The following is a 14,685-nucleotide window of genomic DNA, read 5'->3' as shown; positions in this document are numbered from 1 at the left end:
TGAGCTGCAAGAGGAGGTTTACATGACACAACCCCCAGGGTTTGAAGATTCTAATGCTACTGATTTGGTTTGTAAACTTAATAAGGCTTTGTATGGTTTAAGACAAGCTCCAAGGGCTTGGTTTGACAAGCTTAAGTCTGCCCTTTTTGCATGTGGTTTCATTTGTTCTAAAGCTGATACCTCCTTGTTTTTTAGACAAACTAATCTTCAGACTACATATATCTTAGTATATGTAGATGATATCTTAATAACAGGGAGTTCTACCACTGCAATACAACTGCTTATTTCAGATCTTCACAAGGCCTTTGCTTTAAAGGATCTAGGGGAGCTTAATTTCTTTCTTGGCATCCAAGTAACACACACTTCAGATGGACTTCATCTCTGCCAAAAGAAGTATATTACTGATGTCTTATGCAAGGCTAAACTCCAATTTCCTAATAGTCTTGGCACACCTATGACAGGGGGTGAGAAGCTTTCAGCCTTTGGGAGTGATCCTATTCAAGATCCTCATCTTTATCGCAGCCTAGTTGGTGCCTTACAATATGCAACAATCACTAGACCAGAAATTTCTTATGCTGTCAACCGTGTATCTCAGTTCATGCATACTCCTCTTGCATCTCATTGGAAGACAGTGAAACGGATTCTCCGCTATCTTAAAGGGACTCTTGATTTTGGCCTTCACTTGCAGACGTGTTCCGAGCTCTCTTTAACTGCGTTTTGTGATGCTGATTGGGCATCGGATCCTGATGATAGGAGGTCCACATCTGGTCTATGTGTTTATCTTGGTCCTAACCTTGTTTCTTGGTCCTCAAAGAAACAACGAACAGTCTCAAGGTCTAGCACAGAAGCTGAATATAGGAGCCTTGCTAATGTCACTGCCGAGGTTACTTGGGTTCAGTCTTTACTGTCTGAGTTGCCTCTCCATCTTCCACGGGCTCCTACAATATGGTGTGATAACTTAAGTACAGTTTTGATGTCTGCCAATCCTGTACTTCATGCTAGGACCAAGCACATTGAACTAGACCTCTATTTTGTGCGTGAAAAGGTGCTGAACAAGTCTATTGTTGTCAAGCATACTCCAGCTCATGACCAAGTTGCTGATATACTGACCAAAGCTCTGTCACCCTCTCGTTTTTTGCTTCTCAGAGACAAACTTCGAGTGCTTTCCTTGTCCTCTCTCAGTTTGAGGGGGAGTATTAGAGCCTAAGTTTGTTATATACTGTTAGTGTTCTGTTTGTACAGCTGTTAGATTAGTTACAAGTTTAGTTATTTTGTTAGAGATTAGTTTACTCCTGTAATCATCTTTATATATTAGTTGTACAGATCATTTATTCTAATGAGAATCAGTTTATTCATTCACACCTTTTTCACTTCCTTAAGACATTCTACTCATTTGATCAATCTTTTCTCTTACATTATTTGAGTTTCTATAACTCCACCCTTCTATACAGCAAACATTTGTTTTTGTACACAAGAAATCTCTTATATGAATAGCATAGTTTTCCTTGGAGCTAGTATATAAGGAGATTAACATTTTTTTTTCCTTTCAAATTTATATGTATAATCTTGGAGCTGTATATATTATGCAATCATATATAAATCTAAGACAAAGCACATAATGATGCTTAAGTTATTACAAATTTAAATAGTCTTTTATCGATGGTCGAATGCAGCACATATGTAGTCTAGTCTTAAGGAAAATCGTTGTCCTATACAAATAAAACTATTTTCAATCCAAGAAAAGTCCCTTTCAATATGCAAACTCCCGTTGCACATAATCAATAAACTCAAACCAGTTAACTTGTAAAATTCAAATCATATTTTATGAAGCTAAGAGTATCTCCAGTACACTGCCAAATTTTTGCAGTGATGCTATACTTTAGGACAAAAAGAAAAAAAATCTTATACAATATGCAGTTAAAAGTTTTGCCATATTTAGAAGAGATTGTATAAACTTTAGGTGCTACATATACAAATTAGGTTCAACACGTCTTTTATGTTTCAAAAAGCCCGTTTTATTCCTTGTGCAAAATCTCCTTGAACCTAATAAACTAAAACCTGTTAATTTGAAAGGGAAAAAAATGTTGATCTCCTTATATATTAGCTTGAACAGCGTTAACAAAGATTATACATAGTTTGTGAAAGCGAGTAGTCACAGATTTAGATTTTCAAAATGCTGAATTTCTCCAAGTCTTGTTGAAGAATAATGTGCCACAAAATCCCCAAAGTCCTACCAGAAACCCAAGTCCCAAACTAACATAAAAGCCAGGGGTTACCAACTTGTCCTGATCCTCTTCATTCTGAACTGTATGAGTTCTAGAATTAATTGTTGGTTCATCACCAGGACACCACTTTGGAAGAGGAGCCCCACAGAGTTGAGGATTCCCTGAATATGAACTGACTTCAAAGCTCTAGAGTTGAGTACTGATTGTAATTTTTCCTGACAAGTTGTTGTTTGGCAAATCCAATCTGCTTAGACGATCCACTTGAGAAAGGCTTGAGGGAACTTGACCTGAAAGTCTATTATTTGATAGATCTAGACCATCCAACAATTCCAACCTTCCAATCTTTGAGGGTATTTCTCCTCTTAAGATATTTCTTGATAAGTTCAAAACAACGAGCTCAACAAGTTCAGTGATTTCTGTTGGTATTTCACCTGTGAGCTTATTGCTTGATAGATCAATACTCCATACCAGTCCCAATGTATTACGAAACGCAAACAGTGTTCCTTTCCATACTAGCTGTACTTGATCATCATAAGATGTGTAAAAAGATCCTCCAGAAGTACCATACGAATAAACATGGTAAATGGTTGTGAGAAAACTCTCATTCCTTGCCTTCATTGCAGTCAAATTATTGATACATCTTGGAATACTTCCGGAGATGTTGTTAAGGACAAGTCCAATACACTAAGATGTGACAAATGGCATAGATTTGAGGGAATGCTACCAAAGAAGTGGTTGGACCTTAGACTAAGAATGACAAGATTTGGTAGACTTTCTCCTATCCATGTTGGCATCGGTCCAAATAATCCATTTTCTCCCACATTCAATGCTCCCAAGTTTGTGCACCTCTTCAAGGATGAGGGTAATTCTTGGCTTAAACTATTGCTTCCTAAATTCATTGTTGTAATCTGAGTTAAGGAACCGATGGAAATTGGTATTTTTCCTGATAACTTATTGTTGGCCAATACGAGAACACTTAATTCTTTGAAATGAAACCAACAATCAGGGAGATCGCCAGACTACTGATTCAATGAAATATCAAGAAACGTCAACTCTGTATCAATAGAGACATTGCATAGGGAATCCAGTTTTGAGAATCTGTTCATGGAGAGATCTAGTGCACCCACTTTGAACATGAAATGGGGTATTGAACCTTCTAACTCATTTGAACTAAGATTTACATAGGGATAACCCATGAATTTAAATGAGGAATCTGTTATTGTTCCATGGATTTGGTTGGCAGAAAGATCCATGGAATAACAACTACTAGAGATATCCCAAAGCCAATTCGGAATAGAATCTGATATCCCTGCATTGGAAATGCTCAGATAGGAATAATCTTTTTGAGTTTGAAGCCATTTTGGGAACCGAGGACCCAACTTGCAAGAATGAAGTCCTATACGATTCAACTTAAAAGGAGAAATCCAATCATAAGTGATGTTCCAAATCAGTGAGTTACCAGACAAACCCAACCGGGATAGCTTGGAGAGTTTCGAAAGATGGGCTTCTGAAATTACACCTTTTAGAGAGTTCGAAGAAAGATCCAATTCCTCCAAATGTGTTAATCGTCCAAAAGCTTCAGGTACAGCTCCATTGAATTGATTAACATAAAGTCTTACTACTTTCAACGATGAAAATAGAGTAAGATTAGGCAATGGCTCTATGATTCGGTTTATACCGAAATCCAAGTACTCTAGAGGGGGATATTGTGTGCACCTAGACAATAATCGGTTCTGCTCCGGAATCATTACTCTACGAAGATTGTTTTCCGTGCACTTGATGTACGCAACTTACATAAATTCCAAAGGGACTTTGGAAATTCGCCTTCTAAGTTATTACTGCCAATATCAATGTATGTGAGATTAGTCAAGTTCCCTAAGGCTTCAGGAATGGAACCACTAAACTTATTCAAACTGAGACCCAGGTATGTCAGGGTACTCATGTTCCCTAGAGCTTCTGGTATGAAACCTTCTAACTCATTAACTCCAAGCTCAAGGTATTCAATGGCACTCGTGTTTAGAAAAGCTTCTGGTATGGAACCTGTTACTTGATTATCCCAGAGGTTAAGATGAACAAGGCTACGACTGAACTTGAATATCAATTGGTACACTGAATTAGTGAGCTCGTTATGGGAAAGATCAAGGATGGCAAGTGATTTTGAAGTGTTGACAAGAGAAATAGAAGAAGGGATAGTAATATTAGGAAGCTCACACATACTCAACACCAAGTTTGTAAGGTATGGAAGTTTGGTAACTGTTTGAACCCAGTCAGTAGCTTTGCTCATGTTTGTCCGAGTAAGGTCAAGTATTGTCAAAGAAGAAAGATGAGAAACCCACTCCATGTTTGTCATGGTGAGACCATAATTATAGCCAAGATCAAGAACCTGCAAGCTAGAGAGATTTGCAAACTGAGGAGGAATTTCTCCACTCATTTCTGTGTAAGAGAGATTGAGGTACCTTAATTGAGTAAGAGCACCAATGAAACTTGGGAGTTGGTTCCCCGTAAAGTCAACAATACTGAGGTCCAAATAAGTCAGAAATTTCAATTCAAGCAGCCAACTTGTGATGTTGCCTCGTAGAAACCTATCATCGCCTTTGTTGTAACAAGTCCCAGGAAGAAAACTATTTGTTGAAGGAGAAAGATCAAGAACAGTGACATGACCTGATTCATTGGAACACTGAACACCGTACCAGTCACAGCAGTCTGTGTTTTCATTCTCCCATGAGGAAAGAAAGCCAACCTTGATTTGATGAAGATGTTGTTTGAACTTGAGGAGTGCTTGTCTTTCCGGCTCGATGCACCTAGTCTCTGGTTCTCCGACTGATCCTGCAATGTTAATGGAACCATTGGCACCTCTCAAGTAAACCATAAACATCACCAAAATAACAAGTTGAGGAGACTGTCATCATTAATTCATTATGGAACTCACTTCACGTATTCAAATCTCTTCACTGTCACTCTCTCACTAATAAAGTATTGGATGCAAAACTCCAGTTTTCAGGGTCGCCGGGTTATTAATAATCCACAGCTTGATTTAGTTTTATATGTTTACTTATTAATATTGAAGGTAACATTTGAAGTATACAACTTTGGTGGATTATGAATAATCCAAAAGGCTTGATTTAGTTTTTTTTTTTTTTTTTGCAGTAATTGATTTAGTATTATTTGTTAAACATATTTTTGTTACTTTGTAGCTGTATATTAATTTCGAAGTCCAAATCTAATTTATGTGTTAGTACTCGCATTTAATTCTTAGTTAATTAGTTTTTTTTTGTTTTTTGATGTACTAGTTAATTAGTTTCATTGTTTGATGAAAGAAAAGTCAGAAATCAAATATTCTTTTTGAAACTTCCTGCAAACCACATTTAAAAAAAAAAAGACATATCAAGTCTGACAATTCAAAGTAATATTTGACAACCATTTCCAACCAAATACCTATTTTGAAAGCCGGAGTCATACTTTTCTTTTCTTTCTTTTTTGTTTTTTTAAGGAACCGGAGTTATACTTGAAAAGTCTTGAATTATATTTAATAAATAACCAAAAAAAAAAATTAATTGGAACATTGAATTAATGCCACATTCATTTTTTAGAAGAATAATCAAACGGTACATGGAATATAATATGGTATAGAAAATACAGTAATCAAGGACACGTTTATTTTACAGTGATAGACATTTCAGCTAACTTAGTGCAATCTTCGTACCTTCTTTTAATACCATGATCAGTTATAAGGTTTAATATACCTAAAGCTTTGGGGAGCTTGATGACTCACCTTAATATTGACAGTAATTATTTATAAGGTGACTTTTCAAAATACCTTAGGAATTTCTTTAAACTGTAATAAAATAAGGGAGTATGTCACTTTATATCTCCAAATATTTGCTTAAGTATATCTTTTATATTTTCATGGTTTCAACAGTTTAAAATACTTCTTCAGCTTTTAATATTTAAATAAAATATAAAATATTTTTACATTTTGAATTTTAAATTTATGTTTGATGTAATGTTTTCACTTAATGATTTTTGAAAAGCAGAGAGAAGAAGAGAGAATTGAGAGAAATTGTTGGATTAAATATGCAACTCAAAAGTATTTACAATTACATGATTTTGGCTTTATACTCAATAATGAGGGAATATTAGTGTGACACCTGTCTATCTAAAATATTTACAACATACTAATTAATATATTAGTGATTAATACTACTTATCATACCCCTCAAACTCATAGGGTGAGAGAGCACCGTGAGTTCGAATCGTAATTGTAGAAACCGAGCAGAAGGAAGAGCTTTGGTGAGATAGTCGGCTAACTGGTCTTCAGACGGAGTGAAACGAACAACCAACTGTTGTGTTGCAACACGCTCGCGAATGAAATGAAAATCGATATCAACATGCTTCGTACGAGTGTGAAGAACAGGATTCACTGTGAGATAGGTGGTGCTGATATTATCACACAATAAGAGAGGAGTCGTGCGCTGCTGCATATGATGATCACGAAGTAAAATTTGTATCCAAGACAGTTCAGCGACACCATCAGCAAGAGCTCGAAATTCAGATTCCGTGCTAGATCGAGAAACAACTTTCTGCTTAGAGGAGTGCCAAGAAATGAGGTTATGGCCTAAGAAGATGCAGTAAGCCCCATTACTGCGTCTATCATCAGGGCACGAGGCCCAATCAGCATCCGTATAACATGTTAAACTGTAATCTGAACAGGGCTGAAGGAAAAGACCATGATGAGCAGTGCCCTTTAAGTAGCGAAGAATACGCTTGACAGCATGCCAATGTGTATTCGTGGGAGAGTGCATATACTGACAAACTCGATTAACAGCGAAAGAAATATCAGGTCTAGTCATGGTACAATATTGGAGAGCCCCAACAATGCGATGATATTGAGTTCCGTCAGGTAATAGAGTACCAGCAGAAGCAAAGAGAACAGATGTCGTGGACATGGGAGTGTTGAAAAGTTTGGAGTCAAGCATCTCAGCCCGATGAAGAACATCTTGGATATATTTGTGCTGACTTAGATGAAGTCTCGTAGTGGAGCGATGAACCTGAATGCCCAAGAAGAAATGAAGATCGCCTAAGTCCTTAATGGCAAACTGACTTTTCAATGAGCAAGAAGAGACGACATTGCAGAAGGACTATTGCCAGTTAGGATGATATCGTCGACGTAGACCAATAAAACCATAAATACATAATCAACATGAAAAATGAACATGGAAGAATCAGCAGTGGAATTTAAAAACACCCAAGAGAGCATAAAGGAGCTGAGTTTAGTGTACCAAGCACGTAAGGATTGTTTTAAGCTGTACAAAGCTTTGTCAAGACAGCAAACATAATCTGGAAACCGACTGTCTTTGAAACCTTCAGGTTGCATCATAAAGACCGTTTCAGGGAGATCACCATGAAGAAATGCATTTTGCACATCTAGTTGTTTGAGAGACCAGCCCTCAGAAAGTGCAAGTGTTAACACAATGCGAATCGTTGTAGGTTTGACAACGGGACTGAAAGTTTCAAAATAGAATGCCCTAGGTTTGATGATAACCTTTGGCTACCAAACGAGCCTTATACCGCTAAATCTGTCCATCAGCAGTGAGTTTGACACGATAGACCCATTTGCATCCAACAATTTTTCCATGAGAAGGAGCCGGAACTAAATGCCAAGTATTATTGGCCACTAAGGCATCATATTCAGTTAACATGGCTTGATTCCAGTGAGAAAATTAAGCAGCGTGCTTATAAGTAGAAGGTTCAAAATATGCATCAGACATAGTACTAAGCAGAACCTTCGGTTTGTGTATACCTGCCTTTGCACATGTAATCATAGAGTAAGCATTAGAAGGTGGTGCAATGGCATTCTCACAGTGGTCATGAGGCTCGACCGGCAAAGGGACTGGATGAAAAGGGGGTGGGGAAGAAGAAGAAGCGATAGGTGAGGGTACATGGGAGGAAGGAGAACTAGATGGAAGGTGAGAGAAGATAGGTGGGATGGAAGAAGAAGAAGAAGAAGATGGAGGAGCAGTGGAAGAAGGGACAGGAGGAGAGGAATAAGAACACGAAGAAGGTTGAGAGGCTATAGTGGGAGAGAGGAGAGAAAATGAATGAAGGGAAGATGAGAGAGAAGGCTGAGACGAGGAATAGGAATTAGTAAAAGGAAAGGACTGCTCATGAAAGGTGACATGACGAGAAATATACACTCATCCAGAGGAAGGTAATAGGCAGAGATAGCCTTTGTGGTGGGAACTATAACCTAAGAAAACACACTCCTGGGAACGAAATTGGAGTTTATGGTTGTTGTAAGGCCGGAGATAAGGAAAACAAGAGCAGCCAAAAACTCGCAGGTGATCATATTGAGGGAGTTTGTTATAAAGAGTGAAATAAGGACTATTGTGATCAAGAACAGGGGAAGGGAGGCGGTTTATGAGGTAGGTAGCAGTGGAAAATGCATAAGGCCAGTAGGCCAAAGGAGTATGAGATTGAGCCAGAAGAGATAATCCGACTTCCACAACATGTCTATTTTTTCGCTCAGCTCTACCATTCTGCTCAGCAGTATATGGACACGAGAGTTTATGAACAATGCCGAATGACTCAAAATGGTGTTTGAATGTACGAAACTCACCACCCCAATCGCTTTGTAAATGTTTAATTTTTGTATCAAATTGACGTTCAATCATAATTTGGAATTTTAAGAAAGTGGAGAACACTTCAGATTTTGATTGCAAATGGTAAATCCAGGTAAATTGACTAAATTCATCAATGAATAACATCAAAAAATGAGCACCTGTAATAGAATTTTCAGGGGCAGGACCCCATACATCACTATGGATAAGTTCAAAAAGAGTTATTGCTCTAGAATCCGACAAAGAAAATGGCAATCGATGAGATTTAGCCATTTGACAAGCATTACAAAAATCAAATTGAGAAGTAACATTGTTCTGAAAATTACAATCAACAAAGACTTTAGAAAGAACGCGAGAAGATAAATGGCCAAGGCGATTATGCCAAAGAGAAGAGTCACGAACATAGGTAAGATGAGCACGACAGGAAGTGAGAGAACCAGAGGAATGCGGAAGAGAGGAAGGACTGACTCTGTAGAGACCCCGATCAAGCACCCCCGTGAGAAGAATTCTCTTGGTGACCTGATCCTTGACAAAACAATTTTTAGAATGAAACTCAATAAGAACATTGTTATCTCTACAAAATTTGGAAACACTAATGAGATTATTGGTAAGACCAAGAGTATGATAAACATGATTGAGGGAAAGAGGAACAAATTTAACTGGTAAAGTAACATGATCAATGTGAGAAATAGCTAGGGACTTACCATCACCAATCTGAACTTGCTCAGACCCATGATAAGGAGTGAGACGATCCATTAGCTGAAAATCTGGTGTAAAATGATGGGTCGCACCAGAATCCATGAACCAGTTTGCAGGAGAAGGGATAGATGAGCCATCAGAGCCAGTGAAACAAGGAAGAAAGTTAGCTGGCATTGGGGAGGGTGAGGTGATCATCGTGTTGAAATTACGAGGGGTCTGAGGGATATAAGCCAGGTTGGTGCGATGATAACATATGTTGGCAGTGTGACCAACTTTGCCACAGATCTGACAAGAAGGTCTGGAAGGATTGGATTTTTGGGCATTGGGTGTGGGAGAATGAGAGGAAAGGGTTGGTCGAGGGCCAAGGACACCAGAGAAGAAATGAGATATGGGCAGTCCAGGGAAAAATTAATTTAGAGATTGGAGATTGGGATGGTTGATTTTAAGGATGAAAGAATTAATGTTGGAAGGGTTTTTGGGTATTGGTATGGGGATTTTGGTATTGGTGTTTGGCAAAAAAAATTCCACTGTGTAGCTGAGAAAAATTAGCTTGAAGGGAGCTCTGAATATCTTCACTAGCATTTCTTTCCATTCTATAGTCAAAACTAAGCAATAGACTATAAACAGTTTCCATTGATGGTTTATCAGCTCTGTTGAGAATACTGGTAACATATGCATCATATGCTGAACCCAAACCACCGAGAAAATACACGAGTTGGTCTTTGGGCGTTACCGTTTCTCCGATGGGTGCAAGGCGATGGCAATAACCCTTGAGGCGCTGAATGTATTGAGCTGCTGTGAGACCTGCCTTTCTGATCATTTGAAGCTTACCACAGATTTCAGTGATGCGCGCCATGGAAGAGGTTGAGTAGATTTCTTCCAATGCTTCCCAGATTTCTTGTGTTGTTCGGAAGTTCACGATTTTGCCGAGCATTGTCTCTATGAGTGATGAGTAAAACCAGGACATAATCAGTCGATTGTATCTATTCTAGGAGGTATATTTGGGATTTAAGGTAGTGGGTTTGTCTGGGAGGAATTTGGAGGGACAGGGATGAGTTCCATCAAGAAATGCATCAAGGTCGTGGGCCATTATCACGTTGAGAAGTTGATTCTTCCATAAGAGATAGTTGTTCTCATCAAGCTTCACAGTAAAGGTTTGATTCATTGAAGGGATGGTAAGATTATTTTGGGTATTTTGAGAAGGAAGTTGCATCAGTATTTATGGTAGTGGGGAGAGGCTCATTTTGGCCAGAGGAGACTTTGGATGATTCTTGTGTTTGTCATGGCTCTGATACCATGAAATGCATTGAAAAGCAAAGAGAATTGAGAGAAATTGTTGTATTGAATATGCAGCTCAAAAGTATTTACAATTACATGATTTTGGCTTTATACTCAATAGTGAGGGAATATCAGTGTGACACCTATACATTAGGTAATAGTCTATCTAAAATATTTACAACATACTAATTAATATATTAGTGATTAATATTACTTATCAATCTATATATATATATATATATATATATAAAGGAGAGCTTCAAGGAGATTACGTGGCACTCTAAAATCTCTTCAAATCACTTTTTCTATTTTCTCCTTTAATCTAATTTTTTTTATTCATTTTCTATTTTCTAAAATATGTTAACAATTAAAAATATCAATATATACACATATTAATTTGATTAAAAATTTATTTAGCTTAAATATCTTAACTACTTAGTCATTGAAAAATACTAAAAAAGTTAATTAAAAATTACGTAATAGTTTTTTGGTTCTCTATATATCTATTTTTCTTATTATATTACTAAAAAAGTTAATTAAAAATTACATAATAGTTTTTCGGTTCTCTATATATCTATTTTTCTTATTATATTATAATTATATTTTTTCTTCAAAAGCAAATAGTTTTACAAATATTATAATTATTATCATCATTCATTAATATTAATAATTGTATTTTTGTCTCATTTGATATTTTATTAAGCTTGTGACAATACGATATTTATCTATTTTTATTAAGCTAAAAATTTATTTAGCTTAAATATCTTACCTACTTAATCATTGAAAAATACTAAAAAAGTTAATTAAAAATTACGTAATAGTTTTTTGGTTCTCTATACATCCATTTTTCTTATTATATTACTAAAAAATTTAATTAAAAATTACGTAATAGTTTTTCGGTTATTTATATATGTATTTTTCTTATTATATTATAATTATATTTTTTCTTCAAAAGTGAATAGTTTTACAAATAGTATAATTATTATCATCAATCATTAATATTAATAATTGTATTTTTCTCTCATTTGATATTTTATTAAGCTTGTGACAATATGATATTTATCTATTTTTATTAAGCTAAAAATTTATTTAGCTTAAATATCTTACCTACTTAATCATTGAAAAATACTAAAAAAAATGAATTAAAAATTATGTAATAAATTTTTGGTTCATTATATATCCATTTTTCTTATTATATTACTTAAAAAGTTAATTAAAAATTATGTAATAGTTTTTCGGTATATCTATTTTTCTTATTATATTATAATTATATTTTTTCTTCAAAAGTGAATAATTTTACAAATATTATAATTATTATCATCAAACATTAATATTAATAAATAAATGCTTCAAATAGGTAATTGGCCAAAATAAGTCTTACACAAAATATAAATTTTCTTATACATAATTTAGACTTTTTATAAAAAAAAAAAACTACACAAAACGTATAATAATAATAATAAATAAATAAAAGTACATGTACAACAAACTTTTTGAACTTTGTTTTCGGTACTTTAATTTGTCAGAATTTTTCAAAAACACACTGAAAATTCGCTATACAATGAACAGTGAACACCATCATGAAATAAAAAATTATAATCAAGATGCCTTCACGTGTCCATATAAATAGCATGTTGTACGAGTATGGTGAAAATGAATCACCACCCCACAATCTCCAAAAAAATATTTAAAAATATAAATGTTTTAATAATTACAAAAGCATGCGCGGAGCGCGGTTATGTTTTTTAGTTTTAAAATAAATTGGTGATGGAGGGTTAATTATATACTCATGTGCAATTTTTAGAATAAATTAAATATTTTTACTGCAATATTTTAATTATGTACCGGATTTGATGACAATATTTTTACTTTTGTTATTATGTCTTTCTAATTATAAATATAATTTTAAGAGATTAGAAGAAAAAAAAATCTGAATTATACTGTATTTACTATAAAATTTTTAGAAGGAAAATGATGAGGAAAAAAAAAAGATTGCCTATAGTTAATTAATTTTTAAATCGATGTATTAATTCAAGTATCATTAGTATTTTAACTATTAACAAACCTTACTGCAAAAAAAAAAAACTATCAACAAACCTTTGCCACCAAAACCCATAAAAACTATTAAATATATATATATATATCTAAATGGTTTGTAAATATATATTCGTATAAAAAAAAATTTGTAAATATTAAATATATATGTATATTTGTACTATTTTGGTCTTCTTTTCTTGCCAAAGCCACTGGTTTCTTAAGAGACTCGGAGACGGGTATCCATGCCAAGGTCAGCACCATAACCAAAACCACTACAAGTACTGACTTTAACTTCGCCATGGCTCTTTCCCTCTGCGTTTATTCTTTCAACGACACTATACTATACCATTGACTCTCTCGATGTCTTTGTTTTAAACACAGCTCTGCCGAACCGACAGTCTTTATTCCTACAAAACTAACTATTATTATGTGGCTATAGACTATGATTTCAATTTTTTTTTTTTTTTTAAAGGATATTTTGCAGTGTTTCATTATTACGTATTTCCATAAATCTGACTGGTTCAAGTGGGAATTGTATTGTGGGCCCGACGTTTTCAACTACTCGCAAGCGATATAATATACAATAATATTAATGACTTTTTTTTTTTTTTCCATAGTAGACTTTTCTTAAACAAACATACTGGCAAGGCCATATTTTTTTTTTGGTAAGAAAGTCAGTTCATTCAACAAAAACCCAAGAATACAACAACTCCTCACAGCAGAGTTACAGTTTCAAAACAAACTAAGAAACCAATCTAAATCAACAGATTTAACCCCTGCTAAACAAGAATAAAAAATCTTATTATAAACAACCTTTTTAGTTAAGAAAAAGGTGTGCTGAATAGTCCAAACTAAACCCTCCCATAAAGCTAAATTTCTAACTTTCTAAATATGATAAACAAAACTAGCTAGAATAGACCAGTAGACTAATTTCCTGAACTTGCTAAGCTTGCTTCTTTTGATCCACTTGAAAATGTCTTCTACTGAACAATGCCGGGTCTTGATAGACAACCAAGACAGAACGATTTGAACACAATGAGAGCTATACCAGCAATCAAAGAACAAATGGTTATGAGATTCTTCCTTCAAACCACAAATGGAGCACAAAGGATCAATACTCACTCCAAACTTTTGGAGACGATCTTTGGTTTTCAATCTCCTTAACAGATAGAGCCACATGAAAAATCTATGCTTAGGAGTAATACCCCTGAGCCAAATTGCATCATAGGAAAATCTGGTTTGATGCTTATGATTAAGAACATTATAAAGATCAGCAATAGAGAAGTGAGTTTGCTCAAAACTGTTCTTGGACAAAAAGCTTTTTATGTGGTCTTTAACTCTCACCACCTGCCTCCAATACCAGCTACTATCAGCTGTAGCCGAGTACTCCCACCACTCAAGGCCCTTGAGATAAACAACATGAATCCATTTCACCCAAAGGCTCTCTTTATTCATGGAAATGTGCCAAACATGTTTTCCCATAGCAGCTAAGTTCCATAAAAAGATATCCTTCACACCAAGACCTCCATCTAACCTCCTCTTACAAACTGAGTCCCAAGCAACAAAACCAGGACCAAGAAATTCAGGAGTCCCATGCCACAAAAAATTACGGCAGATTTGAACAATTTCCTCAAGAAGAGCCCTTGGGAGGATCATAACTTGAGCCCAGTAAGCTTGAATAGACAGCAAAACAGCATTCACAAGGGTCAGCCTACCTGCAAGAGATAAGTGCCGAGAACTCCAAATACGAATTTTATGCACCATTTTCTCAGCCAAAACAGAGCAATCAACCTTACTGAGATGCTTAGAGTAGATAGGAATACCCAGAT

At 35.3% G+C, this 14,685-nt stretch overlaps 2 protein-coding genes across 2 annotated transcripts; both read right to left on the bottom strand.

Moving 5' to 3' along the window:
• Positions 1-1,796: 1,796 nt before the first annotated feature.
• On the bottom strand, positions 1,797-13,259 carry LOC133797179 (receptor-like protein 36). Its single transcript, XM_062235000.1, has 3 exons — positions 13,036-13,259; positions 2,157-5,051; positions 1,797-2,058 (listed from the first exon to the last, which is right to left on the bottom strand). The coding sequence occupies exons 1-2, from the start codon at positions 13,154-13,156 to the stop codon at positions 3,973-3,975; spliced, it is 1,200 nt and encodes a 399-aa protein (XP_062090984.1). The 5' UTR covers positions 13,157-13,259; the 3' UTR covers positions 1,797-2,058; positions 2,157-3,972.
• LOC133795384 (receptor-like protein EIX2) lies at positions 3,245-3,973 on the bottom strand. Its single transcript, XM_062232834.1, has one exon. It carries the CDS (start codon positions 3,971-3,973, stop codon positions 3,245-3,247), a length of 729 nt encoding a protein of 242 aa, XP_062088818.1.
• Positions 13,260-14,685: the final 1,426 nt, after the last annotated feature.

Source organism: Humulus lupulus, chromosome 8, assembly GCF_963169125.1.
Source record: "Humulus lupulus chromosome 8, drHumLupu1.1, whole genome shotgun sequence".
In the NCBI taxonomy this organism is placed as follows: domain Eukaryota; kingdom Viridiplantae; phylum Streptophyta; class Magnoliopsida; order Rosales; family Cannabaceae; genus Humulus; species Humulus lupulus.
The sequence above is the reverse complement of the archived record's forward strand: the minus strand, read 5'-3'. Positions and strand labels throughout refer to the sequence as shown.